This window comes from Gymnoscopelus microlampas (genome assembly GCF_963454915.1).
Source record: "Gymnoscopelus microlampas genome assembly, chromosome: 5".
NCBI classification, from domain to species: Eukaryota; Metazoa; Chordata; class Actinopteri; order Myctophiformes; family Myctophidae; genus Gymnoscopelus; species Gymnoscopelus microlampas.
In genome coordinates, this window is record NC_139942.1 from 38109577 (window position 1) to 38135325 (window position 25749).

The 25749-nt window shown below is 41.8% G+C and overlaps 2 protein-coding genes across 2 annotated transcripts in view; one reads left to right on the top strand and one right to left on the bottom strand.

The window, feature by feature from the left end:
* slc1a7a (solute carrier family 1 member 7a) overlaps positions 1-6562 on the top strand; it is a gene marked incomplete at both ends in the record, with an annotated part of 47805 nt that extends 41243 nt beyond the window's left edge. Inside the window, 3 exons of the mRNA XM_084057315.1 lie at positions 5217-5351; positions 5961-6060; positions 6290-6562. Coding sequence (XP_083913441.1) covers positions 5217-5351; positions 5961-6060; positions 6290-6562 — 508 coding nt within the window. The remainder of the gene's footprint in view (positions 1-5216; positions 5352-5960; positions 6061-6289) is intronic.
* Positions 6563-12768: 6206 nt separating this feature from the next.
* The window catches only part of scp2a (sterol carrier protein 2a), a 29526-nt gene continuing 16545 nt past the window's right edge, over positions 12769-25749 (bottom strand). The window contains exons 13-16 of the mRNA XM_084056364.1: positions 23636-23732; positions 23349-23478; positions 17766-17845; positions 12769-13711 (exon numbers count right to left, since the gene is read on the bottom strand). Coding sequence (XP_083912490.1) covers positions 13616-13711; positions 17766-17845; positions 23349-23478; positions 23636-23732 — 403 coding nt within the window. The 3' untranslated portion in view covers positions 12769-13615. The remainder of the gene's footprint in view (positions 13712-17765; positions 17846-23348; positions 23479-23635; positions 23733-25749) is intronic.

A 25749-nucleotide genomic window follows, 5' to 3' on the forward strand; every position in this document is an offset into this window, starting at 1 on the left:
TTACATTTGCATATCTACAGTATGAAACGAAAGTAAAAGTCAGACTCGGTAAAATACATCTACTGTATGATAGTCTTGATCCAAGGCTACCCATGCACAGACCATCTCAAGGATTCTCAAGACATCATTTAGCCCCCCGCTAGAGCAGAATGTGTGATATTACATTGTGTTTGCCTTGAAGCGACGGCGCCGCCCGCAGATGTTGCTTATAATGCAACACAGGAATTAATCCAGTGTCACACATTTTTGATTAATTCCAAATTAACAAAATGCACCATTATGGGATTTGCCAGATATAGCTGTGCGCCTATAAATGTACATGTCAAGCAGATTAAGCATTGCACAACATTTGATAAATCAGTCTGGATGTCAGGGTGTGGGGGAGTCAGGCTGGTTGGGATATTATTGTTAAGTGTTATTTAAGTAAAAGTAACAATACCTCTGTAGTCTTTTACAAGTAAAGGTCCTGTATACAAACTTGCACTTGAGTAAAAGTACAAAAGTATTGGCATAAATATGTACTTAGTTAGTGTACCAAAAGTAAAACATATGCCAAAGCTTGTAGATCTTCTATTTTTTAATCCTGTTTTGTAATGACAATCTGCAAATTAATTCTAACTCAAGCTTCCAAATAATTGTAGTGGAGTAAAAAGTACAATATTTGCCTCCGAGATGCATTGTAGAGTAGAAGTATAAAGATCTTTTTTTAATAATACCTCAAAGTTGTACTTAAAGGTAGGGTAAGTGATTTTCTTTGGTTAAAATAAGTGTTAAATAGCTCTATATTCTGATAGTACTCATAGCTATAGAGTGTTTGTTCAGTATTAGGAGTCCCCTTGTCCCTCCACCTCTTTATTAAACAGAAAATGCATTTTCATTTCAGTTTCAGTTTCATTTCCAATTTTATCCAACCAGGACAGAGAACCCAATCAGGATATAGATTAAACAAGTGAAATTGGAAGTGATGACACTAAGAAATGAGCAGACAAAATTGGAACTGGAACACTATACAAATTAAGCTTAAAAATGGGTACTTTCTCCTGATTGGCTGAGATTTTGACACCTACCGAAAAATGTATTTTCTGTTTATTAAAGAGCTGGAGAGACAGGGAGACATCTGTTACTGAAAAATCACTCTATAGCAATAGAGTCACTTACCCTACCTTTAAGTACTACAGTACTTAGTTACCAGTGGTGTAAAGTAACCAAATACATACTCAAGTACTGTACTTAAGTACAATGAGGTATTTTTTTCTTTCTTCAGTATTTACAATTTTCAATACTTTTAATATCTACATTGCAGTATTGATACTTTTACTTAAGTAAAACATGTGAGTACTTCCCTGTGATGTGGTGACATGTTTGTGTAATAACATGCTTAATGCTTAATAACATTAAGCATGGTCCTCATGGTCTGCAGTCTGCCGTACAGTGGCTTATAATCCCCCCTGATGGTAAAACCCATATGACCTGTATTACTCATGTCCCTCATCACGCTAGGATCATAATCATTTCCCTTCCATTGCCGTTCTGTTCTGGTGCCGATTGACTGGGAGGACCACCTCCATCTGTGCTTATACTGTCCTGACTGAGGCAGTTTGGCATATCCATGCAGTAGGCAGAAACCTTGTATCTCCATATTCTAACCTTTTGTGTTTTTTCGTAAATTAACACCCTACTTGATACGCAAGCCGAAACTGTTGCTACTTTTGCTATTTTTAATATGAATCCTGAAAAGTAACAGTTTTGGACATATGAGGTTTACTCTGTGTTGCTTTCTCTGTGTGTGTGTGTGTGTGTGTGTGTGTGTGTGTGTGTGTGTGTGTGTGTGTGTGTGTGTGTGTGTGTGTGTGTGTGTGTGTGTGTGTGTGTGTGTGTGTGTGTGTGTGTGTGTGTGTGTGTGTGTCTGTGTGTGCGCGCACGCTCATTCCAAATCTCTCCAAAAAGTACAGTGGATGAGAAATAGACATTGTGAGGATCATTTTGCTGGTTCTCACAAGAGAAAAGGTTGTCTTATGGTTAGTGTTTTTAGAGTACAGTACGTGTATAATTAAGTTGGTGTCAGTATCCTGGTGTCAGCATCCTGGTCGGTATCCTGGTGTCAGTATCCTGGTGTCAGTATCCTGGTGTCAGTATCCTGGTCAGTATCCTGGTCAGTATCCTGATGTCAGTATCCTGATGTCAGTATCCTGGTCAGTATCCTGGTGTCAGTATCCTGGTGTCAGTATCCTGGTGTCAGTATCCTGGTGTCAGTATCCTGGTGTCAGTATCCTGGTGTCAGTATCCTGGTCAGTATCCTGGTGTCAGTATCCTGGTGTCAGTATCCTGGTGTCAGTATCCTGGTGTCAGTATCCTGGTGTCAGTATCCTGGTTAGTATCCTGGTGTCAGTATCCTGGTCAGTATCCTGGTGTCAGTATCCTGGTGTCAGTATCCTGGTGTCAGTATCCTGGTGTCAGTATCCTGGTGTCAGTATCCTGGTGGGTGCATCCACACATGAGCTGCAAGTTGACACTCGGAAGTCCCATCCACTCCCATGTTAAGTTAAAAACCGGAAGTTCCGTCCCGATACGCGTCTGAAGCGCATATCTGGGTTCCGCTTTTCATTGAGTAACGACCAGAAATGGCCGGAACCGGAACAAGGGCTTGCGACTCTAGCGTCAACTTGCAGCTCATGTGTGGATGCACCCGGTTTCAGTATCCTGGTCAGCATCCTGGTCAGTATCCTTGTGTCAGTATCCTGGTCAGTATCCTGATGTCAGTATCCTGGTGTCTGTATCCTGGTGTCAGTATTCTGATGTCAGTATCCTGGTCAGTATCCTGGTGTCAGTATCTTAACCATAACCACCTATAGTGCGTGCCAAAAATCCTGAAGGGGGCGTCAACAAGTGTCATTTGGTAGCGGCGGACATCTTTGTGGGGTATAAACAGGTTGACTTAACATTGCCCCCCACAAATATGTCTGCAGCTACTATGCCACGCCCCCCGTGGTGACGAGACGTTGGCATGCCCTATATATATATGGTTATACCTACTCTCTCTAGACTCAACAGCCCCTGGATACAGCACGGAAGCAGATGGTTATGTGCTTTGTACATTGTGACTGCAGTATTACGGTCAACAAGATCATGTCGTTTTAGCGTGTTTTATTGAATGAAAAGTGAATTTGTTGGCGCGTAGTATTCTGCATAGTCGGCAATTCTGATGGCTTCTAATGTCCGCACAAGTATAGTAATACAAACATGTGTGTGTGTGACAATCTTTGAAAATGTTTGCATATGATGACATTCCCAAAATAAGGACATAAGGTTGAAAATGGTTTGTCTGTGGGTGTTTATACAGCTGCTGCAGCAGTCAAGGCTAAAAGTCACAATAGAGCAGGGAAGGACTCGCACACAGGAATAACAAGATATTGTTTGCATATAAAAGCCTTCATTAAAAGATCCACTATCGCCAGATGCACTGACTGACCATAGTCAGTGGACTGAAACGTACTCTGTTCAGCCTTGGTTTTTAATGAAGGCTTTTATATGCAGATTAGACCTATTAGTCTGATATCTTTATATGTGTGCGAGTCCCCTGCTCTATCAGAGCTATACATCATTACATCAAGAGTATAAATGCTGCTGCCTTACTCTCTTTCTCTCTCTCTCACTGGCCCTCATTTATCAATGCGGCGCAAACCAAATAATGGGCGTACGGCGAGATCACCGCAACTTTCGGCATTTATCAATATATCCTGACGTTGGCTGCATCCTACCGTACACTGAGATCTCACGTCTGGTCGAGACCAGTTGTTGACGTTGGCTGCGCCCGTTTATTCCATTGTAGACCTGTGGAGCAGCATTGTCTGACTGTCTGACAGGCATCTGGACACATAATCCACTCCTAAATCTACACTAATAAATAATCCCTGTGAAAATATAACATTTTATAAAGTAATTTAAACTGCTTTAACAGTCAATGACATACTATGTCATTCATGTAGGCTTCAAGCCTACGTGACAAAGATTGTAGCGCTACGGATGTGTGTGTGTGTGTGTGTGTGTGTGTGTGTGTGTGTGTGTGTGTGTGTGTGTGTGTGTGTGTGTGTGTGTGTGTGTGTGTGTGTGTGTGTGTGTGTGTGTGTGTGTGTGTGTGTGTGTGTGTGTGTGTGTGTGTGTGTGTGTGTGTGTGTGTGTGTGTGTGTGTGTGTGTGTGTGTGCGCGTGTGTGCGTGTGTGGTGTGTGTGTGTGTGTGTGAGAGAGAGAGAGGCGTGTGCGGCAGAAACTCTTTCTTATTGGCTTTTCATGATGTGTTTGGTCGTATTATGGTTCTTCATGTCGTAAAATCGGGGCGTTTTGAGAATATTTAAGGGCTTGTTATTTAAATGACGCTCGTTTTCAGGCGTGAGATTTATCAAAGCTCCGACCTGATGTACGCTAGGATTGGCTGTATAGGATCCTTTGATAAATGTGACTTTGACGTTGGTGTATGGCCGAATATATGGAAAAATATAAGCCGTTTTTTACGCTCCGTTGATAAATGAGGGCCACTGTCTTTTTCCTTCTCTCACATCCATTTCTCCTTTACATTAACTTCCCTCAGATGAAGAATATTCCACTTTCAGTCAGGACACATCAGAGTATTTATAGGACACTTTAGACCATTTGCAACAAACGGTGTACAGTTGTATACCTGAGAGTGGTCAGGTATTAAAAAGTGACTGGTTTCAATGAGATAGCTTGATGTACTGTAAGTCAGCTGATAGTCTCCCAAGCCAGACTGTATTTACTCACACAATTTTCAAACGCTTCCGTCATACAGTCTGTCTAAAGGAAGCGCTGAAAATGATCCAGGAGTAAAGCGGATGTCCCGCCTTCTGTTTGGTCTTTGCAGTCGTGCAGATTTGTCCTAATGTAAATCAAACTAGTCAAAGCCCATATAGCTTGCTGGCTTATCAGGAATGGAAATTCAAAAATAGATCTTAAAGATATCTAAAAAATATATTTTTGTGAACGGAAATGTCGAACAGATGACAGCTTCCTTCCTCTGCTTTCAGGGGGTGTAGTTCCAGACTCTATATAGCATTCGGAGTCTATGGAATAGTTGATAGCTGATGTGGTGTTATTTCCGTGCTGATGCTGGTTGATCGGCTGGTGTGATTATCACATGCTTGACTTAAGTGCCCTGTCTGAACTAACATTATGCTCCATTGATGTCGCTTCTTCTTTGCCAGTATCACTGCCACCGCAGCCAGCATCGGTGCTGCTGGGATCCCTCAGGCTGGTCTCGTCACCATGGTGATAGTGCTGACCTCCGTGGGCCTGCCCACTGACGACATCACTCTCATCATTGCGGTCGACTGGGCGCTGTAAGTACTGTAAATCCCGCTGATTGAACATTCAATCAAGCAATGGAAATTGGTGAAAGGAAGCATTATGCATTAGCATGCCTGGATATGGCTGTCATGTTGCATGTTGTTGGCAATGCTTATGCATTTGCATGATTAATGTTAAATGAAGCTGCCCTTGATGTTATTGGAATGTGTATGCCGATATTTTTAGTTTAGTTTAGTTCTAGGACAGTTACTGTGCTGTATTCAAAGCGTATGTCTCCTGATGAATAGAGGTAATTGGAATGATGTCTGAACTACAATAACAATATCAGCACATCTAGTGTCCAAACTGGTGCACTGTCTGTTTCAAATAACTTAACCCAGTAAAACCGGGAAAGCCTCTGTGTAAATTTAGATTTTTGCGTTGGCTATTCAAAAATAGCAGATATACAAGTTCACAGTGCGTCACTTCGTGCCACACTGCAAGCTTGTACTTGAATTGTAGCTTCAAAAGAAACTGGACATTGCAATAATTCAATTAATGCATAATCCATTGCTAATGGGGCATGGCTGTAATTATACTTTAGGGTTCTGTATTTGCCAGGCTTCATAATACAACCAATGACCATCATTTTTTTATTCCAGGGATCGATTCAGAACCATGGTGAATGTGATGGGTGATGCCTTGGCCACAGGGATCATGGCTCATATTTGTAGAAAAGACTTTATCAAGGAAGGAGAACAGGTGAGAGGGAACATTCACCACTTACACCCTATACTTAGTTTACCGGGGCCCACCAGGGGTCTATACGTGGCCCCCTCAATCCTACAGTACATGATAGCTGTCTTATAGACTTATAGACAGGGAAATAACAAACCTTATGCAACAGGTGGTGTTGTAAATGCGACGCCAAGTAGCTGAATGTTGTCTATTGCACCGTTAAATCCAAATGAACTCTGCGTGCGTCCGCCAGGTGCCTCTCATCTGTGAGACCAAGCCCATGATAAGCATCCAGCAGATGATGACCTACCAGAGCCAGACCAACGGCCTACGCTATCAGCCGCCGCCTCCGCGAGGGGGCAAGCTCGACCATATGTCCCCAGACGTGGCTCGCCTGATGCAGCTGGAGGAGGGGGTGAGGCCCGCGGGAAAGAAAAAGCACCACGGAGCTACGCACAAGAGAGAGCACAGAGAAAACAAGGACCAGTGCGCCATTGACATGAACGGACTGGAGACAAATGTGTGAAGTCTAAAAGGCTGCATGGTCAGCACATCTGTAGCGGCAGGGCAGGGAGACACAGTGGAGCGTTGGTGTGGCAGAACTGGAAGGTATTAAAACGTGCACACGGACACACATGAGCGACCTTTTTCTTCCAAGAAGTACGCCTGCCCGGATGGATGTACTGTAGTCAACCCTGGAATGAAACCAACTGAGAAAGACAATTTTCTACAGACTCTAAATAATGACCCACAGTTGAGTGTTTATGTATGTGTGTGCGTGTGTGCGTGTGTGTGTGCGTGTGTGTGTGCGTGTGTGTGTGCGTGTGTGTGTGCGTGTGTGTGTGTGTGTGTGTGTGTGTGTGTGTGTGTGTGTGTGTGTGTGTGTGTGTGTGTGTGTGTGTGTGTGTGTGTGTGTGCGTGCGTGCGTGCGTGCGTGCGTGCGTGCGTGCGTGCGTGCGTGCGTGCGTGCGTGCGTGCGTGCGTGCGTGCGTGCGTGCGTGCGTGCGTGTGTGTACGTGTGTGTGTGTGTGTGTTTATCAGTTATTTATCAGTTATTGTTCATTATCTGCAGTAACACTGTGTTCGCGTCACGGATCAATAACGTAACGTAGAGCCAGAGGGAGGGAGCTAATAAGGTGTTTTGGTAGAGTGCTGAACGCCTCAGGAAATCAGTTTTCCATCAGAGGGTTTACCCAGTGGAGCTGTGAGCAGAAATGCACAATAGGTAAATATGTACTGTCCCTTATTTGACCGTGTGGGAAAAAAGAACATGCTCATCTCTCTTTTTATTTGCAATGGTCTGTTATTGTATTATTTGTTGTCTAATGTGAGTTGGGGAGGGGGGGAGTTCTTCTTGTTTTTTTGTTTTGTTTTGAAATTTGGTATATTCTTTATTTATTTTTGTTCACATATTCTCTGCTGAAACAAAAGAAAAACACTATCAAATGCAACGTTGCCTCAAACCCCCGTAGACTGGGCTTTGGACACATTCACGCACTTTCTTATGGTTCATTCACTCTTTTTCAGTAGTGCCACCTTTTGGCCAATCTGCATGAACGTTTAATCAATCAATCAATTATTTCTTTGCCCAAGACCATCATGTCCACTAAGTTTTGTGCAAATCCATAAAATAGCTGTTTGAGAACAGCCGGTGGTGAAAATATTATCCCCTTAATATGAATTAATCAATAGTGGGAAGATTAAACAAATGCTGAAATTGTCAAATGTTCCTTTGGTCAACATTTTAACACACACAGGTTGAAGATATTCTTTTTTCAACTGATATTAAATCACTGGTTCTCAACGTCGGGTTTGGGTACCACCAGGGGGTCCAGATGGCCCCTTATGGGTTTGTAACTCTGAGAGTCTACAAATGGAACCAAATGGTCCCAAAGATTTTTTTTTTTAAAGGTTCCATTTGTACACTCTCAGAGTTACAGACCTGGAAAGGTCCCTTTGGACCCCTGGTGGCCCTCGGACCAGATGTTGAGAAACAGTGTATTAAATAATCAGCCTGCGTTACCTTTCCCTGCACTTCTGTGTTCTGCCTTGTAATCCCTGAGTCTAACTGGGTACTGCGCTCTGCTTCATATCCCATGTATTCCCTCTTTGCCTTAAACGACCAAAGGAGAAGCATTTGGGAACAGTGTTTTTATACAGCCAGATCTGGAGTGTTAACTGACTGCAAGCAAGCAACAACAAAGACAATGGGAGACGGAGCCGATGACAGGCCACACTCCGTCTTTGTGTATGTGATGTATGCTGTACATATATTTATTTTAAAAGTGAAAAGATAGTTTCTATTACCATGACAGTTATCATGACATGTTTCAAAACATGTTAATGCTGTCTTTGTAAGGAGAAAATAACATTTCACTTTAGTCCAATTTTATGAAAATGTAACCCACCCCCACTCTGTAAAAAACAAACTCAAACAATGGGGAAAATATATATATTGTACAGAAGAAAAAAAAGAGGATAGTTTGGATAGAATTTTTGATTTATTTATGTGCTGTATCAATTTCTCAGCAATGCAAAGGGGACATTTTGTTTATTTACTCTCACACAAAATCATGTCATATGTCATGTCAACCAGATCTGTCAGTACAACACATACATCCTAATAATAAACATACAATTACTGCCCATACTTGTATGCACATGCATGTTCACAACCACTCACTCCACCTCACCATCAACTACTAGAACAACAAAAGGATGATGTTTCAGCAATTCACAAACTGTATTCCGCCCAGATACTAAATGTATGGCCTATACTCACTCTCAAACATCATATAGAAACATTGCAACAAAACACAATAAACTCTAGCTCTTACTCTAACTCTTAACCACTTAAGCCCTTCAGTATACACTTTGTTGTACGATGGATATCAAAAGTAGGCGATCTACAAGCTTGCAACGCATTGCATTGCGAGGCGTTGTGAGCTTGTAGATCGGCTTTTTAAATGTCCTCAGGTGGCAAATATATTCAAGCATCTCTGTGGAACTGCACCTGAACTAAATTATTCTTTTTCTTTCACCATTTCTTTTTTGGAGCCATGGCCCAAGGAATAAATTGATGAAAATTACATTATGTATCTGCTTTATTCTTTGGAGCACTGCTTTCTCCAGAAAGGAACATTGAAGTTTGAAGAGGTCGGTTGAAATGTCAACACTGTGAGATGGAGAGGAACAAGAATAGCCCTGGAGCAAGAATTTGTCAGCGCAACCTTCATTACCAAGGTAACACTGACGCACAAACAGCATCTTCATGATGCAGCTGCTATGCCCACCATCTAAGAGATGAGGAGAGATGAGGAGAGGGCAGTGGCTTCATCTCCATAGATGAAGAGTCCAAATGAAAACGTAGTCTTAAAAAGCAAGTTCAGCAAAGGCAGTAAAAATAATTTTATCCTATTGTATTGCCAAAGGAAATTAATGCAAAGTATGCCAATGCACGGGGTTATACAGAGCTATTGACCACATCAGAAACTTGGACCTCTACAGGCTCCTCCCACAGGTCTCAGTCAAGGTCAGAGAGAGAAGGATGAGGCTGGCTGGGCACTGCGTCCGTCAGGCACCTGGAACCGGTGGCAAGCAAACTGACTCTGTGGGAGCCAACCCAAGGCACAGCCAGGAGGGGAAAGAGGCGTATACCACCTATGTAGACACACTGCGGCTCGACAGATAACAACACTGGAGTCCCGACTTGGTGTTGGCTATACCTTCATTAAAGACAGCAATGGCTCATGAGGTAGAGCGGTTGTCTAGGATTCAGAAGGTTCCCAGTTCAATTGCCGCTCCTCTTGGCATGTTGTAGTGTCCTTGAGCAAGACACTGAACTCCTGCTGAGCCTTGGTTGGTGCCTTGCATGGCTGCCTCCGGCGTATGTATGAAATGCTGACATTTCCTTTCAGTTATGCGATGGATGATTACCACCAGGCTACAGAAGTCACTGTAATTGTACATGGCAGCATCATGCTCAGGATTCTCCAACGAAACCAGTCTGCCTGATTAGTGCCATCACACACCCTCTCTTCTTCACATTAGCTGCAGTACAATGTCCTCTAAGTCTCAGAGGATATTGTACTGCAGCTAATGTGTAGAAGAGCGGGTGTGTCATAGAGTCTAAGACAGTGGTTCCCAAACATTTTAGCTGGAGACCCAAAAGAGAAATCCGGCGTTTGCCTGGGACCCACCCAAACTAGTGAAAATAGCCGATCTACAAGGTGCAGCAGCAGATCTTGCAGGTCTGCTATTTTCACTACTTCTTAAACATTTTTTTTCTAATTATGGGGATTTCTTTGGTTATTCTTTATTTTATTCATGACATTATTTTTGAAAAATGTTTAAAATGATAATAATTAATGACAACATTTAGGAAACAAAAAATAAAGGGATATTCACTCGCGAGTCGTCGCGACCCACGAAAATGGATCCGCAACCCACTGTTTGGGAAACAGTGCTCTAAGACCAGAGGCAGGCATGCAGCTAGCGCAGCTGCTAAATGCCACCAGTTGACACTGATGATGACCTGGCCAGGAGTAAAGGGGGCAGAGCAACAGCATGGCGACATGGATGGGGGCTGGGTGGATGGGAGGAGCACAGCAGCGATTAGGAACACAGGCTGGATTTGGCAGACGGTGTGGGCTGGGCTGGCTAGGAAGGGGTATGAATTCAACAAATCAAATTTAATAAATTAACAAATTAATGGTTGGAACTTGAGAAAGAGGACACCAAGATTAAATCAAATTAAAACTTGGGCCGACATCAATTTTCCTTGTTTGTTGCCTCAGCTTTTACCTTGATTTTCGGTGGATAACAAACTATCCACCACTGTGACAGTGGTGGATATTTAATGACTTGAGGAAAACCTTGTGACTCAAGAGCTCACTGAGCTAAAAAGTTTGTGAACCACTGCCATTTAGAACAGTGGTTTTCAACCTTTTTCATGCCAAGGACCCCTAAATTGATATACATTTGGCTGCGGACCCCCATCTGAAAATGTTTTGTGCCAGGGACCCCCGGAGGAAAGATTTGAGTTAAAAATGTTCGCACACAGATATGCACACATTTTCAAGATTTTTCAAAAATAGCAGATCTACAAGTTCATAGCGTGGCACTCGGTGCCATGCTATGAGCTTGTAGATCTGCTATTTTTGAATAGCCAAAGCTAAGTGGTTAAAAATGATTGTGACGGTATCAGTGATCAGTGGCGTACCCTCCGTAGAGTCAGGAACTAAAATCTCGCCTCCCCTAGAAAATGAAGTAAAAGAATGACTGAAAAACAGGCAGTGAAAAAAATCCAAACAGAATAGTGTCCGTCGGACCATTAGCCCGCCTCCTCGTCCATTCACGCGGGCAGGCAGCTAATCACCACCGTATCCATTCAGCAAAGCGACCCTCGCCTATACAGTGATGCAAATGTATGCCTTGTCTTCATGGGGTACCAGGAGTGCCAGGGGTGGGGGTCTGGGCCATCACCTGTACTCACCTGGCATAAAAGGGGCTCTGAGAGCAGCTTGAGCCATTCATTACTAAACTACAACATGAAGAGACCACCGCTGAAGAATTGATTGATTGATTATACTTGCATATTGTTTTTATTAACGTTTTTCAGTTTTGTAGGGCACAAAACCAAACACTTTCATGAGGAGGAGAAGCTATCAAAGGTTTATTTCTGAAGTATCATGCGACTCATTCCTCCGTTCAAGCAATGAAGTCCAGTGGTCTGTTGAATCCACCTTTTCTATTCATGTACTGCCTGTATTTTCTCTTCTGGGATACGTTGATAGCATGTGCATTGACTGTTCCATCAGTCTTCCTACCCTTTGTGGCGTTAAAGCCGCCAAATCCCATTATTTTCATCATCTCGATCTCTTCTTCCGTTTTACCTTCCGTATCTTCCTGCCCTAAATGTAATTCCTGGGAACGCCACTGTTCCATGAGCTGCTGCAGTGCTGCTGTTCAGCCAGAGAAGAACGCTGCTCTGGTTTTGAGCTCCATGATTGGTCAAGTTCAAGGATTCTGCTATCGACTTTCATGGTCTTTTATAGGAATACGTGAAGCCTAGCTTTACCATCCTGGCTCGACACAGCCTGGCTTGACAAGGTCTAGGTCTAGTCTCTTTTCAGCCTGGCTTGGCGTTCATGGAAGGGCTGTACGGACCAGACTTTGTCAAACCTGGATTTGACTTAAATCCAGGCTTATTTAATTCTCCTTTCGTGTAATAGGCCCCGGCTGGTCTACAAATGACCTGACATCTGTTTACATAACATGCTATCTAAATTACATTTTAGCCTTTCCAAAAGGCTCCATTATGTCTGGAGTTTATCCAGACATAATATACATAAAGCGACAGTAAAAGAGTAACATTCCCATTCTCTCAGAAAGAGGGTGTGTGTGCCAGAATCAAGGAACTACACTAGCAAATTAACATGAATGGCCGTGGCTGCATATCATTGAGGGGTCACACAAAAAGCGTGGAATCCCCCAAAATAGGAGAAATGGAAGAACAGGAGTTGTCCAGGAGAAATGGTGAAAACAGGAGAGTTGGCAGGTATGATTGTCAGTGGGTACTACTACTACTATGTATTATTGATGTTAGTACAGGCCCGTACCCGTGTGCGTAACATTTGCGGTCAACGGCCGCCGTTCATGTCATATTGCGCACAATGCCTATCATTCAACACATGCATGCACACACAATAAATGTGTTTTTGGATTCTCACAAAAGGTTTCCTTGTCAATAAAAGGTATTTATTATATTATTTAGTCAAAATCAACAAGCACTTTCCATCATTCAGATACATTATACAAAATTAGTCATTGAAATAGGCCAAGTACACACTGTCCTTAATCAGAAATAAGAGGCACATTGAGTTTTTCAACTGCAGTCTCATTAAACATGTGACATTAGTTTATCATTACAGCAAGGGCTCCACACATACAGAAATTATGTTACACAATTATTATGGCTCTGAATGCGCACAAGTCAGTCTCTACTGTACCACAGCAGCAAAACCCACCCAGGTTCACTGGAAGTACAGTAGCAGTAGTCACACCAGATTAGTTCAGCCTACAGATGATGTGCCTACTGTAGGTCCAAAGTCACGTGTACCTACAGTCAATCTCTAAATGTTGCGCTCAGAAGCGCCTGGAATGGAAATGTTCCGGACCCACAATGTTGATCACGTTAGTTCATTAGGGTCATTGTGAGTCAACATTGTCACAGTGGTTGGATGGTAAGTAAATGCTTTGCTAAATGCTCTTAAGAACTGCTAATCAAAAGGGTGTAAAAGTGCAAGAGAAGTATTCATGAGAGAGGACGATTTCTGAAAATAGCTAGATGAAAATATGAGATAAGGAGGTCATGTCAGCTGTCAGCAAAAAGGAAGGCAGAAGTATGAATAGGAGTGGCCCTGATCATAGAGGATTTACACTCTAAAAGGCCCTGAAACACTGAAAGCATCAGACGTCAATGTCAATGGCACTTTAAATGTGTCGGGGCCTTAAGAGGAGATAAGCATCCTAGTCTACACAGTTCTGGTGGAGGTTGTGGCCAGCCGTGCTCAGAGTTTCACAGCTTGGCCTTGCCTGGTGTCAACTGGAGGCTCTGTAGTTTCATGGCCATGCCCATGTTCCCCGTGATTTTAAGCTTCCCCTGGAAGAACGCCTGAGAGGACAGAGAGAAAGATAACGTTAAGTCAAAGTCAGCAGTGAAAGAGAGAGGGAAAAAAAGCATTTGCAGGACTCTTGTCACATTTAAAATTGTGAAGATGAGGATTCTACACAATGTAAAAATCTATTGGAAAAACGCACGCACGCACGCACGCACGCACGCACGCACGCACGCACGCACACGCACACGCACACGCACACGCACACACACACACACACACACACACACACACACCTGCTGTACAGTAGAGTTTACTGAGAATAAATAAACCAACATGCAGCCATATCCTCTTAATGAGAGAGGTGACTGGATGATGACACCTGCCTGATACCCAATAGAGGATATGCGTGTGACATCATCATCAAACCCGGAAGTTATGCAGGAATGCCTACCGAGTGTCAAAAAAATACTTTCTGGCCTTGACAGCCCATGCATCCAAACAGAAAAGTCATATCTTATTGCATTAAACAACATTAAACAATGTTAAACTCATTTTGCATGTTTCTTTGCCACTCGATTTGCCACTCGATGTGCCATTCACTTTAAGCATGCGCATATCCTCTATAGGTATGTACTGCGTAGTGTGTTCCTAATAAAATGGATAGTATATGTGTTTTATGTGAAAATGGCTCACAGGCAAACAGGATATTGTGTGCGAAAACAGTAGAAAATAGGTTGTTGCAGTGGGGCTTTTCCAGCAAACATTTAAAAGATAAGATATTGATTAGATTATTGATCCCTAGGCTAGCTAGAGGGACATTCAGGTGTCATAGCAGAAACAGCAGTAAGAATGAAACACAGGAGAGGTACAGTCGAGTAAGTAAGAGTCAAGAACCAAACTAAGATACCAAACTACATAGCATCTCTCAGAGTGTAAAGATTTACAACCCTAACTGTTAAAAGGCTCATGGAGAGTCACTGACACCCAATTAAGCCTAAGTGGATGGCAGGTTGTGCACTGGCCACGCACAGGTGTGGGAGGTTACTTAGGTAGGCGCTCACTTCCTCCTCGAGGCCAGATCACCAAGCCAAACCATGGCTGCCTGTCGCCTCCCAAACAATTCACCCTGAAAACCTCCTGATCTTCACCAATTCACACTGGAAACCTCCTGAACTCCACCATTTCACCAATTCACTCCAAACCATCCATGTGTGCGTCTACGGAACAAACGTGAGTCCTTTGATCATAATGCCTTTGAAGATGAGTAGGCCATCAATATGTTTGCTCTCCCAGCATGGGCTAACAAGAGCATTAAGAGACAATGTACCACATTAGTATGAACTGGACTACACATTATGTTGGATTTGACTGCACCACTTGCGTAATTCACACCTTTTTATTTGTTTTCACCCGAGTTAAGCAGTGCATTTGAGTTATGTTTATTGCCTTTTAGTTGACTACTTATTGAATATATAATGAATTGTTTCCCTGCTTGAACTGCTTATTATATATATATATATTATTGGATGCTTTAATTCCTTATATTACAAATTATAACTTGATGATTATGAATGATTTCATTATGGATATTGATTATTATTCCTTATTGTAACATTGAAGATTAATTGAATTGCTACTTATTATTTATTGGATATTATTAATACAGAATATTGTATTTCTGTTTACTTTCTGTACAGCACACAACAACCTCAACAACTTCAGTAAATGCACCCCACCGGGGTTAAATCAAGCTCTCTGCCTCCTCTCATTTCCTAATATGGTCAGCCTGACCGGTGACCATTACCTGTTCACCCCTGTCAGTCACTCCACCTGAACAATAACCCTAGAGACATTCTTTCACTAACCCTAAGACATTTTTAAACTGTTATCATCATCTGTTTTGTCATCATGAACAGATGGCTGAGGCAGATAGAATTGAAAGGACGCAGGAGATGTTGTCTCAATAATAATGACTGCATCTCCAGGAGTCAGCAAGTCTCTGTGAGCATAAACAGCTCCATAGGTTCTGTTGGCTATGGGTGTAACATTTAGTTGGTCAAATCTAATTTGGACTGGAGGAGGGGCTATGTGACTAGAGCAGTGGTTCCCAAAACTTTAAACGGAGTTTATATTTTTCTACCTGCCCCCCCCCCCCTCATTTTTCTTATTCTAAGGCGCAGAGGCTCAAAAGTCTGCTAAAACGATCTTTATAATGGGTACATAATCAAAATGCCAGATGGTGTCTCTACTCCCTAGTGTGCTCGCTAAGTTCAGCGAACAGAGACAGAGATGTGGAGGCCTAGAATTGTATCTGCATACCTTATATTATCTTGCATAATCTATACTTACAAGGACAGGCAGGTAGGAAAAGAATCAACATAAAAAGAGGGAGAAGTGCTTTTGTAAGTCTTCACTTACACATGTATTTGCTGTGTCTCAGAGGTGGGCTGATATCTTTCAGTTTCACACTCTGTGTCTTCCCAGTCAGCTAATGATCGCTGGGGCTCAGGGAACTAGTGCACTGGGTGTTACAAAGAATCACAAACCCCTCTTTTCTCCATACACATACTGTACAGAAACGCACCAACCTAAACCCAGGTCTGTTAAAACAAAACAAAAAAAACTAGAGAGAGAGAAAATATGTGTGTGTGTACTTTAAACTCTGAGGTTACTTTTGGGGTTCAAGGTTTGTTTGAATCTCACAGATTCAGGCAAGAATTTTAATGTAGAAAAACAAAGAGCGGAGCACAGCTTTTAGAAAATGTGTAAATCCAACAAAGTGCTCCTTGGTACAAGGATGATCATATTAAACACGATAGCGATTAGCGACCAAGGTACTCTTGTTGTGGGTGTTTATTTGTATGACTAGTCCATTACCATTTGCGATGCATTACCAATACAAATAAAGGATTTTTATTTTTCCACAACAAGAGTGCCTTGGTTAATATTCATCTGAGATTATGTATCATAGACAGCTTTGTAAGGCACAAGTGGTGGGTTGTTTATTTGCAGCTCTGACCTACATCTGTTGGTAACCTCTGAGCTCAGCATGTTTTCTTGTTGGGGTCACAGTTCTGTCACAACCCCCTTACAAGCGGCTGATTCACGTGAACCAAGCCGTTTCCAATCTACTGTAATTATAGGTGCGAGTTAGTGAAACCACCATGAAAGGACTGACCATCTGTTCTTGTGTACTTCTGTAAAGAGTATAAAAGGTCTGTGACACACTTGTTTGGGGGCTCTTGAGGGAGAAACTAGTCTCTCTATGCTGTGATGACATCTATTCCCGACAGGTGGTCCGGCATCTTCCTGATCTCTGAAACCTACTACAAAAACACTTCTGATAGAGTTAAACTATGTATTTTGTGGACAATATTGATATAAAATGTTTAACTCTGCCATCATATCCTATTTTAGTGTGCCATCTTGGCATAACTGAAGTTTGCCTACCAATCTTATGAAACATTAACTAATTCTAGTATCCTTTCCTCTAGAGACTGCATGTGTTTTGAGCTGTACAGAGCGCAGGCCCTCCGAGGTCACTGATTATCTCTGGAGGAATACAATAACAGCTCATTGGAGTTAACTTCACCATCTATGACAAAGCAACAACACCTCCAGCGACGCCGGTCAGAGCCGAGGTCAACGTGTTGTTTGAGTCATTTGGACGCTGTTTGTCCAAGATAAACTGTCACACCATCCGCTTGCCATCTTCTCCCTCAACCTAAGAGCGAGGCTCCTCATGGCCAGATGTCATCGTCAGAATTGATAACATCTTCATTTGTGTATAACTATTGTGATCATTGACTGTTTAGTCAGAGAGAGATATTTTTGCTGTACGGTGCCTCGTGTATTGATTCTTTCTCTTAATACAATGTCAACCTTTTAATTTGAGAACCGGCCTGTGTCTGTCTTTGATTTCGTCTCAACCTTTTTACACTGGGTTTTCAGCTGTTCAACTACAAATAGTTAACAATAATAATAACATAGAGCAGGATTTACGACCATTATCAACTATCAACTATCAACTTCCATTACATCGATATCTCTTTTTTTTTGCTGATAATTTGAATGGTTACATTTAGGAAAATTTGTTTTAAAACGTACCGTCTGTGGATTCATCTTTCCCGTCATCAAAGCCACAAGGTTCTCGTCACCCATTGCAATGGTGCAGTCCGCCTTCTTATCTAAAAGGATACAGAAAATAAAAAAGGAGAGTGATATTATACCTTTAGTGAGAATATACGGTATTGTACCGATTTTGTTTTTCTGTTCCTTGCGTTCCATGCAGACTGGGGGACAAAACAAATCTCTTAATGGAGGTATAATGCTGTGCGTCACGCAAGCACTCGCCACCTTTTATTACAGGTTTTGATATAACGCTGCTGAAAGCAGAATATAAAAAATTGATACCCATGGGATAACCAAGCTCCATTGGTGACGTCATCTGTGGTTTCAACACAACAAGCTCAATAACCACGTCAATAATCTACTGTTGACCAGTTCATCCTGCACCTGAATTGTAGTGGATCTTTCGTTCTTATTTGTTCAAGACATGCATGTCACTGTAGCTGGAAACGATGAAGGAAAGCAATTCTAACACAGTAAAGCGCTGTATCCACCAAGATGTTGTTTTCCAGAGCACAGCGCATGTTTTTTAATTGTTTATAATGGGAGTGCCACGTTTTGGGAATCTCCAGAAGCTTGGTGTGGCGCTGGGCATTTACCTTTTCGCTTCGCGGCACTTTCCTCTGCCTGCCGAGAGCTAATTTTTTTTTACATTGCACCACACTGTAGCTGCAAATCTAATTCTCTTCTGTAGTCCTTCGGCAGGAGACAATAAACACAATATACTGTACATTAACTGAATGACACAATAGCAAAAGCTTTAAAGTGAAATAAAATGGGGTGCCTAGTGGCGTAGGCAGTTAGTGCACTAACCACACGCTACATCAGGGGTATTCAACTAGATTAGGCAGGGGGCCACAACTGCAAAATAATTTGGAGTTGGGGGCCACACAGTGCGCGCAGCGCGCGTGCATGTGCGCACACAATTTTTCGGGTTTAATTTTTCGGGTCTAATTCGGTCTAATTCGGGTCTAATTCGGTTCTATTTGACCAATATAAATCAACCTTTTTTCGGGTCTAATTCGGTTCTATTTAAGGTTCTAAGTTAAGTTCCAATGAAAGATGGCCTTTAAAGAACTAATGAAGGATAAATAATTTGTACTGTTTTAACTTTGATAACATAAATCAAAGTTAAAATAAATAATAATTATGAAAATTATTTATTTTTTTTTATTTTTTTTGGGGAATATGGCCAGGGGCCACAAGGAAGCTCCTCGCGGGCCGCACGTGGCCCGCGGGCCGCACGTGGCCCGCGGGCCGCCAGTTGAATATCTATGCGCTACATTATGGAATAAAATAAAATACAATAAAATAAGTTGGACTTAAATATAAATGTAAAGTCTATCCCCATCCCCAGTGAGTATATACGTGAATATACATCTATCACCAATTAATATATGAATGGATATGTACACTACAGTATCAACAGTGAATATGAAACTAAATATAAATTATGTACTGTGGATTCAACAGTGAATATCTGAATAATATATAATACAGTATGTGAATTGTCTATCAACAGTGAATTTAATGAGTGAGTATAAGCAAGTCTTGCAACACTTATCCTTAACGGGCATCTCTCACAGTTCTGTAGTATATTATCTTTGTACGTTATTTTATCTAATTTACACTTATTACATGTTTTGATTTAGCTATTCCTTTTCATGTATTTGTATCTTTTGATTCATCTTTCTTTCTTCTTTTCTCTCTCTCTGTTGCTTTGTTGTTCTACCAATGTTATATTCCCATGTGTTTTGTGATTTATTCATCATTTTAATTTCTGCTATAACTTAATCAAAAGGTATCACAAAAAAGAAATGCACACGTTTCACCCTAATGAAATGGCCAGCTGGCCTTTTCCACGCAGCAGCCAGCAGGAGGGAGAGACATGCATGGGCCTTCTCTACAATGGTGAAGTGTTTGTGAATTATGCTTCTTTAAACTCTCGTAGTATGGCTATTTTCAGCGTACAAGCCCGTTGTATGGCGAAATATTATAATGGGCTGTCGTCAGACTTTTAGTGACTGATTGGCCAGCAATCAGTCACTAAAAGAAAAACAATCAGAACATTGAGGTCTAAGCAAGTATAAAACCCTCTCAAATATCACAAAAAAGGCATGGTATTTTAATCCCTGTGGCGTGAATAAATAAATGCATAAATAACTTTTGTTAGGTCAGGGGTGGAAAGGTAGGATTAGATTTTTCTAAGGTGGTAAAAAGAAGTTTGAACGACCTTCTTTACATGAGTTTCCAGAGAGAGGTCAGTCTTAGCAGAAGGGTAGAGAACAAGTACAAAACACCTTCACACATTGTGAGCTTAAACTTGTAGATTGTCACGTCATTTTCAGCATGCATCGGTGTCATACGATGAAGTAAAATAATACGATTTTCTAGGACAGCAAAAAAGGGTTTATGTAATAAGTGTAACCAGTTGTTGACACAGGACCTTTGTGGGGGTTTAATAGTCGTTAGCCAGGTTAGATTTGACATGTTTGTGTCAGGTTGTATCACTACAAAGTGTATGATTGAGAACAGGTGAACATCATGCATCCTCACTCTGTTGCCTCACAATGTTTCAAGCAATCAAGTCAAGTCCATCAAACACAAACGTTATAATGTGAAGGTCGCAGGTGGAGATGAGCTTAATGGAAGCAGTCAGATGTAGACAGTGCCTGTGCTTTTTTTTATTCTATATTGATATATTGATTTTGTTTCCTGTTTTGATGTACTGGGCTGTCTCATAAGAGACTTTAGAGCATACATGGGCAACTGGTGGCCCAGGGGGCACATGCAGCCCCCACCTTCACTTAATGTGCTTTTTTTATTCTATATTGATGTTGTTTCCTGTTTTGATGTAGTATACAGTATTTTTGATTTCAGTAATCAAGTTCACATGAAGTTACATAACATTAATGTAAGTATCACTAAATGTATTTGAAATTTAAAAAAAAATATGCTACACTGAAAAATTGTTAATATCTCTTTTAAACTACTATGGGCTATTTGAGTGATGGAGTTCACAGTATACAACTGGTGAGAATGCAGATATGCAATGTGGCCTTGTAGAGTGAATGTGGAAGTTTCGTGGCCCTTTACATCATCAATGTTGCCCACCCCTGCTTTAGAGCCATTAGTAGCCATTCAAGTTTTTGTGTGTGTGTGTGCATGCGTGCATGCGTGCGTGTCCGTGCGTTTCTGTGCGTAGTTGTTTGATACTCAATTGCTGAGACTGAGCGTTTTTGTATCAATACTGACATTTCACTAATGCCTTAAAGGAGAATTTTGGACTAAAGTTTTATTACCTTTTCTATGATATGATATCTTAGGATGAATGGTACAGTAGAAAAATTTCATAACTCCACCCCTGGTCCGCCACAGCTTAAAAGCCCTCTAAGCTGCCTCATTCACTAGAATGGGGAATCTCACTTACAGTTGAAGCGGAAAGGCCTTAGGTTAGATCACATATTTTAAGAGCTTTTTTTTTTTTTTTTTTTTTGAGATCTGATGTTCATAGTGACAGAACACTATGCAAAAAAACAAAAACAAAACATAAGTCTCGCTAGACGAGATTGAAATCTCGTCTAGCGAGACTCCTGTTTTTTTGTTTTTTTGTTTTTTTTTGGACAGTGTTCTGTCACTATGAACGTCAGATCTCTCACAAAAACAAAAAAAAAAGCTATTAAAATATGTGATCTAACCTAAGGCCTATCCGCGCACCTTTTTAAGCTGTGGCGGGCCAGGGGTGGAGTTATGAAAATGTTCTACTGTACCATTCATCCTAAGATATCATAACATCATAGAAAAGGTAATAAAACTTTAGTCCAAAATTCTCCTTTAAGTCCCGCCACCCATACAATAAGGCGGCACAACTCACAAGAGATGCTCAGTTCTATCCCTGGGGACCTGTCTACAAAAGGTATGGATGGAAGCAGGAGTGGGAGTCATATGGGCCTACACGTTGCCACTGCTACATCTGAAGCAGTGGGGCTTGGCAGACAGCGGCCACATAATCACCACCTGCCCCCTGTATAGACCACCATCGGAGGCCGGCCTCTTTGATGTGGGACCTGAGATGAGGGCATGGCTGCACGACATTGAGCTGGACATCTGGTGATGATACACTAATGCCTACCATTAGTCGTGATGCAACGCGCTGTGAGTTTCTTGATTTGCTATTTTTTGCTATTTCCGATTTTTGTTTTGCTTAAGTGATTGTGTCTGTAAAATTTAAAAAAAGAAAATGCACCAATGAAAAGTATTACAAGACACTAAATACTAACTACATTGGATCCATTAGAACACAGGATAGTTTTTCCCAATTCCTGAAAAGGAATGGTTTCTGCCCGACAATATATCGCACAGTTAATTAAGTTTTGCATCCCATTCCTTGTCGCTGCCTTTGAAATTTGCTGCCAGCGGACTCGGAGTCTTTTTTCTTTTTTTTAAGAAATCTCTGCAGCCGTTCACGCAACTCAAAACACAAAAATGAAACACTAGCCAGCGATCTCCCCCCGGATAGCCATCTGAGTTCACAAAGCTGCTCACACAGACAAGAGTTGAGGGCATGCCGCATGTGCTTTGATGCTGTTGATAATTTTTCACGTTCACCTGATTCTGGTTTTAAACAATAATTGTGTAACTGGCTCTAGGCTCGTGTGTGAGTGGGCGTGACAATTAGGCATGGCTATGAATACTTATAGCTCCCATTGCGCTGAGTGAAGACTATTTATGAATCTCACGTTCCAAGGGTTATATTCGGTTATTGTACCTGTCATACAGTACAACAACACACACAGACTGGAAATATGCTTGGTTGGGTGCATTGCTCCAACTTGCCTACTGAAAGACACAAATGTTTTGCAGTATTCTGTAACAAGTTTGTTATATGCTAATATTAACATTTAGCACCTTGTTGAGATGCTGGAGAGACTGGGAGGGGTTGAGGTGCGCACAATGGATTTCAATGAGTTGCCAACCACCAGTTTGTTTTTTTAAGTAGAAAAGTAGACAGAAAGTGTACACCCTGTCCTCCAGAGGATGAGATACTAAGCACCTATTGGTTGTTGACACGGCCCACATCACTGAACTTTACATGAGTGCGCCACAACTCTACCAAGTCTCTCACGATTTTATTCTGACTTTGGAGATTTGTCTGCACAGTGAAATCACTTGAAAATGTGTTTGATGCAAGGACGGCATTGGGTGTTTCTGTGTGCCAGCAGCACGAAGTTAACAGTATAAGTGTTGTCTATACTGGCACACAGTAACACCTAAATTAAACATATTAGGCTAAATTAATTCATGTTATTGCCTTTAGCTGTGTTTACCATCTATGACATGTCAAAATGTCCACTATGAAAGGGCCCATTAGATTGGACATGGTTATATCTGCCCCTATGGTATAACAATGTTGCCTTGAGTCATTGAAACCCATTTTAGTGCAAAGATAGACACCTCATTACACACACACACACACACACACACACACACACACACACACACACACACACACACACACACACACACACACACACACACACACACACACACACACACACACACCTGTATCATTGGTGATGGAGCCCTTGCCATTTTTGACATCCACTACCCAAACTCCCTCTTTCCCATCAGGTCCATCCTTGACCTTAAACGCGAACACCCCCCCAATCTTCTTGACGAACTGCTCTCCTTCCTGAAGGTGGGGGGGGGGGGGGGAGAGAGAAAGAGAGAGATAAGCAAACCCCTGCTTTCTTTGAAGAGGGTGAATTATGTTCTCCTGAACTCAGAATGATTGGGTCAAGGCCAGAGCTAAAAGCTTTTGTGCTCTTTGTTATTGGATGCCATTCTACCTCTTGCAGTTTTTTCTCAATCTCCTGGAAAACAGCGTAGGCTTTAAAGTCCTCCAGACCGCTGGCAGCAGCGGTAGCAACAGCAGCGACACGGGGCCTGTGGACAACAAGGTTATTACGACCATTAGATAAGGATGTACCTTTGTGTGACCTTTAAGTCCATGTTGGTGATCTCTCTCTCTGTGTGTGTGTGTGTGTGTGTGTGTGTGTGTGTGTGTGTGTGTGTGTGTGTGTGTGTGTGTGTGTGTGTGTGTGTGTGTGTGTGGTGTGTGTGGTGTGTGTGGTGTGTGTGTGTGTGTGTGTGTGTGTCAGAGAGACACAGATAGTTAGAATTTCAACAAGCATTTTTCTTGCCAATTCAAGAGACTGCAGCAAACAATTACCAATACAAACCATGGCAAAACACACTTATATATATATATGCCCAAAATGCATTCATTAATTTCAATGAATTAAAGCCCTCATAAATAAAACCTCCTCTATCACTTCATAAGCCCACACACTTTAAAAAAGGTAGGGTAAGACATATTTTATAGCAATGAGTACTATCTGAATATAGAGCTATTATCACTTATTTTAACTAAATACATTTTTACTTACCCTACCTTTAACCACTTAAACCCCTCTATATCTAGCAAATATATAATGGCAATGGTTTGGATTTCAATTGAAGATACAATAAGTTTATTGTCATATGCACAGTAAAACCACAGGTGTTCACATCACGCAATGAAATTCTTACTTTGCCTTCACACCTACTGTAGTGATATAGGATCACTAACTATAACAACCTAAAAAGATCAAAAGCGTAGAGCAGCAGTCAGAATATTGCACAATTATACAAAAGCTGTAAAGCAGCAGTTCATGAGTGGCCTAGGTAGTCAATAGTCAATAATTAAAAGTACGTATGTAAATGTGTGTGCGTGCGTGCGGACGTATATGTGTGCGTGCGTGCATATGTTTATGTGTGTTGGTGCATGTTTGCATGTGCGTTTATGTATGTGTGAGTCTGAATGTCCATTAAAGCGGAGCTCACAGTTCAGCGATGGGGAGGGGGGAGGACGTGGGAAGAGGGGTGTTTTGGTGTTTCTGAGAGGCATTCATGAGCCTGATGGCCTGTGGGTAGAAATGTTCTTTCAGTCTAGTTGTCCTGGACGTAAAACTCCTGTAGCGTTTGCCTGATGGCATCAGTGTGAAGAGGCGGTGTTGCGGGTGAGAGCTGTCCTGTGTCTGATGATGTTACGTGCTCTCCTGGTGCCCCTCCTGTGATAAGTGTTGTGAATTGAGATGGAAGGTTGCTTCACAGATGTACTGAGAACTTAAGTCTTGATTACAACTGAAATCTCTGTGGTTGCAATGATTTAGTCTTCGCCATGCTAGCACGGCAATAGCTTCCAGGGCTATTGAACACAAGTGTTCCAATAAAGAGGTAGTTGAGGCAGCATAGTCAGGGTTGTTCATACACCAAAGACAACCCACAGAATACAGGGAGCCAACACTGCAGAGAATGACAATACTGCAGCACAAAATGTCCTGTAAGATATGCTGAGCATTGTGAAATGCTTTACACACAGCATTGCCATGAATAAATTTCACGTTCCAGTTAAAAGGGCTGGAAAACCAGAGAGAGATAGAATCGGAGCACTTTCATATATGAAGGCAATGGTTTGGATTTCAATTATTGCAGGTTAGTCTTCAGGCCTGAACTCATTTAGCACATTCTGCCTTCCTTAACCAGCTTCAGTGTGTGATCATATGGGTGGTCTGTCCAGCAATTTTCTCCTCTCACGGGTAATGAGAACATCAGTGACGTCACTGCGTCTCACTATGATGTAATTGATCAAATGGCAGTGTTTGAAGTGGGGATGCATCTAAGAGGTTTTGTATTTGTTATTCTGCTGGAACAGCACTCCCTGCTCCCTTATGGTCTCACTAAGCAGTTAAACCTTGCTATTTTACCCTCTTTCCTTCAATGTTTCAGTAGCGCAACCAAGGATGCACAATTAGTAGTTACTAGTTATATTTTCATTTAAACATACATTCCATCACGAGTTTGAAATAGAACCCTGCAACATTATTACATCAGAAAAATGGCAAACCAAAAGACATGTACT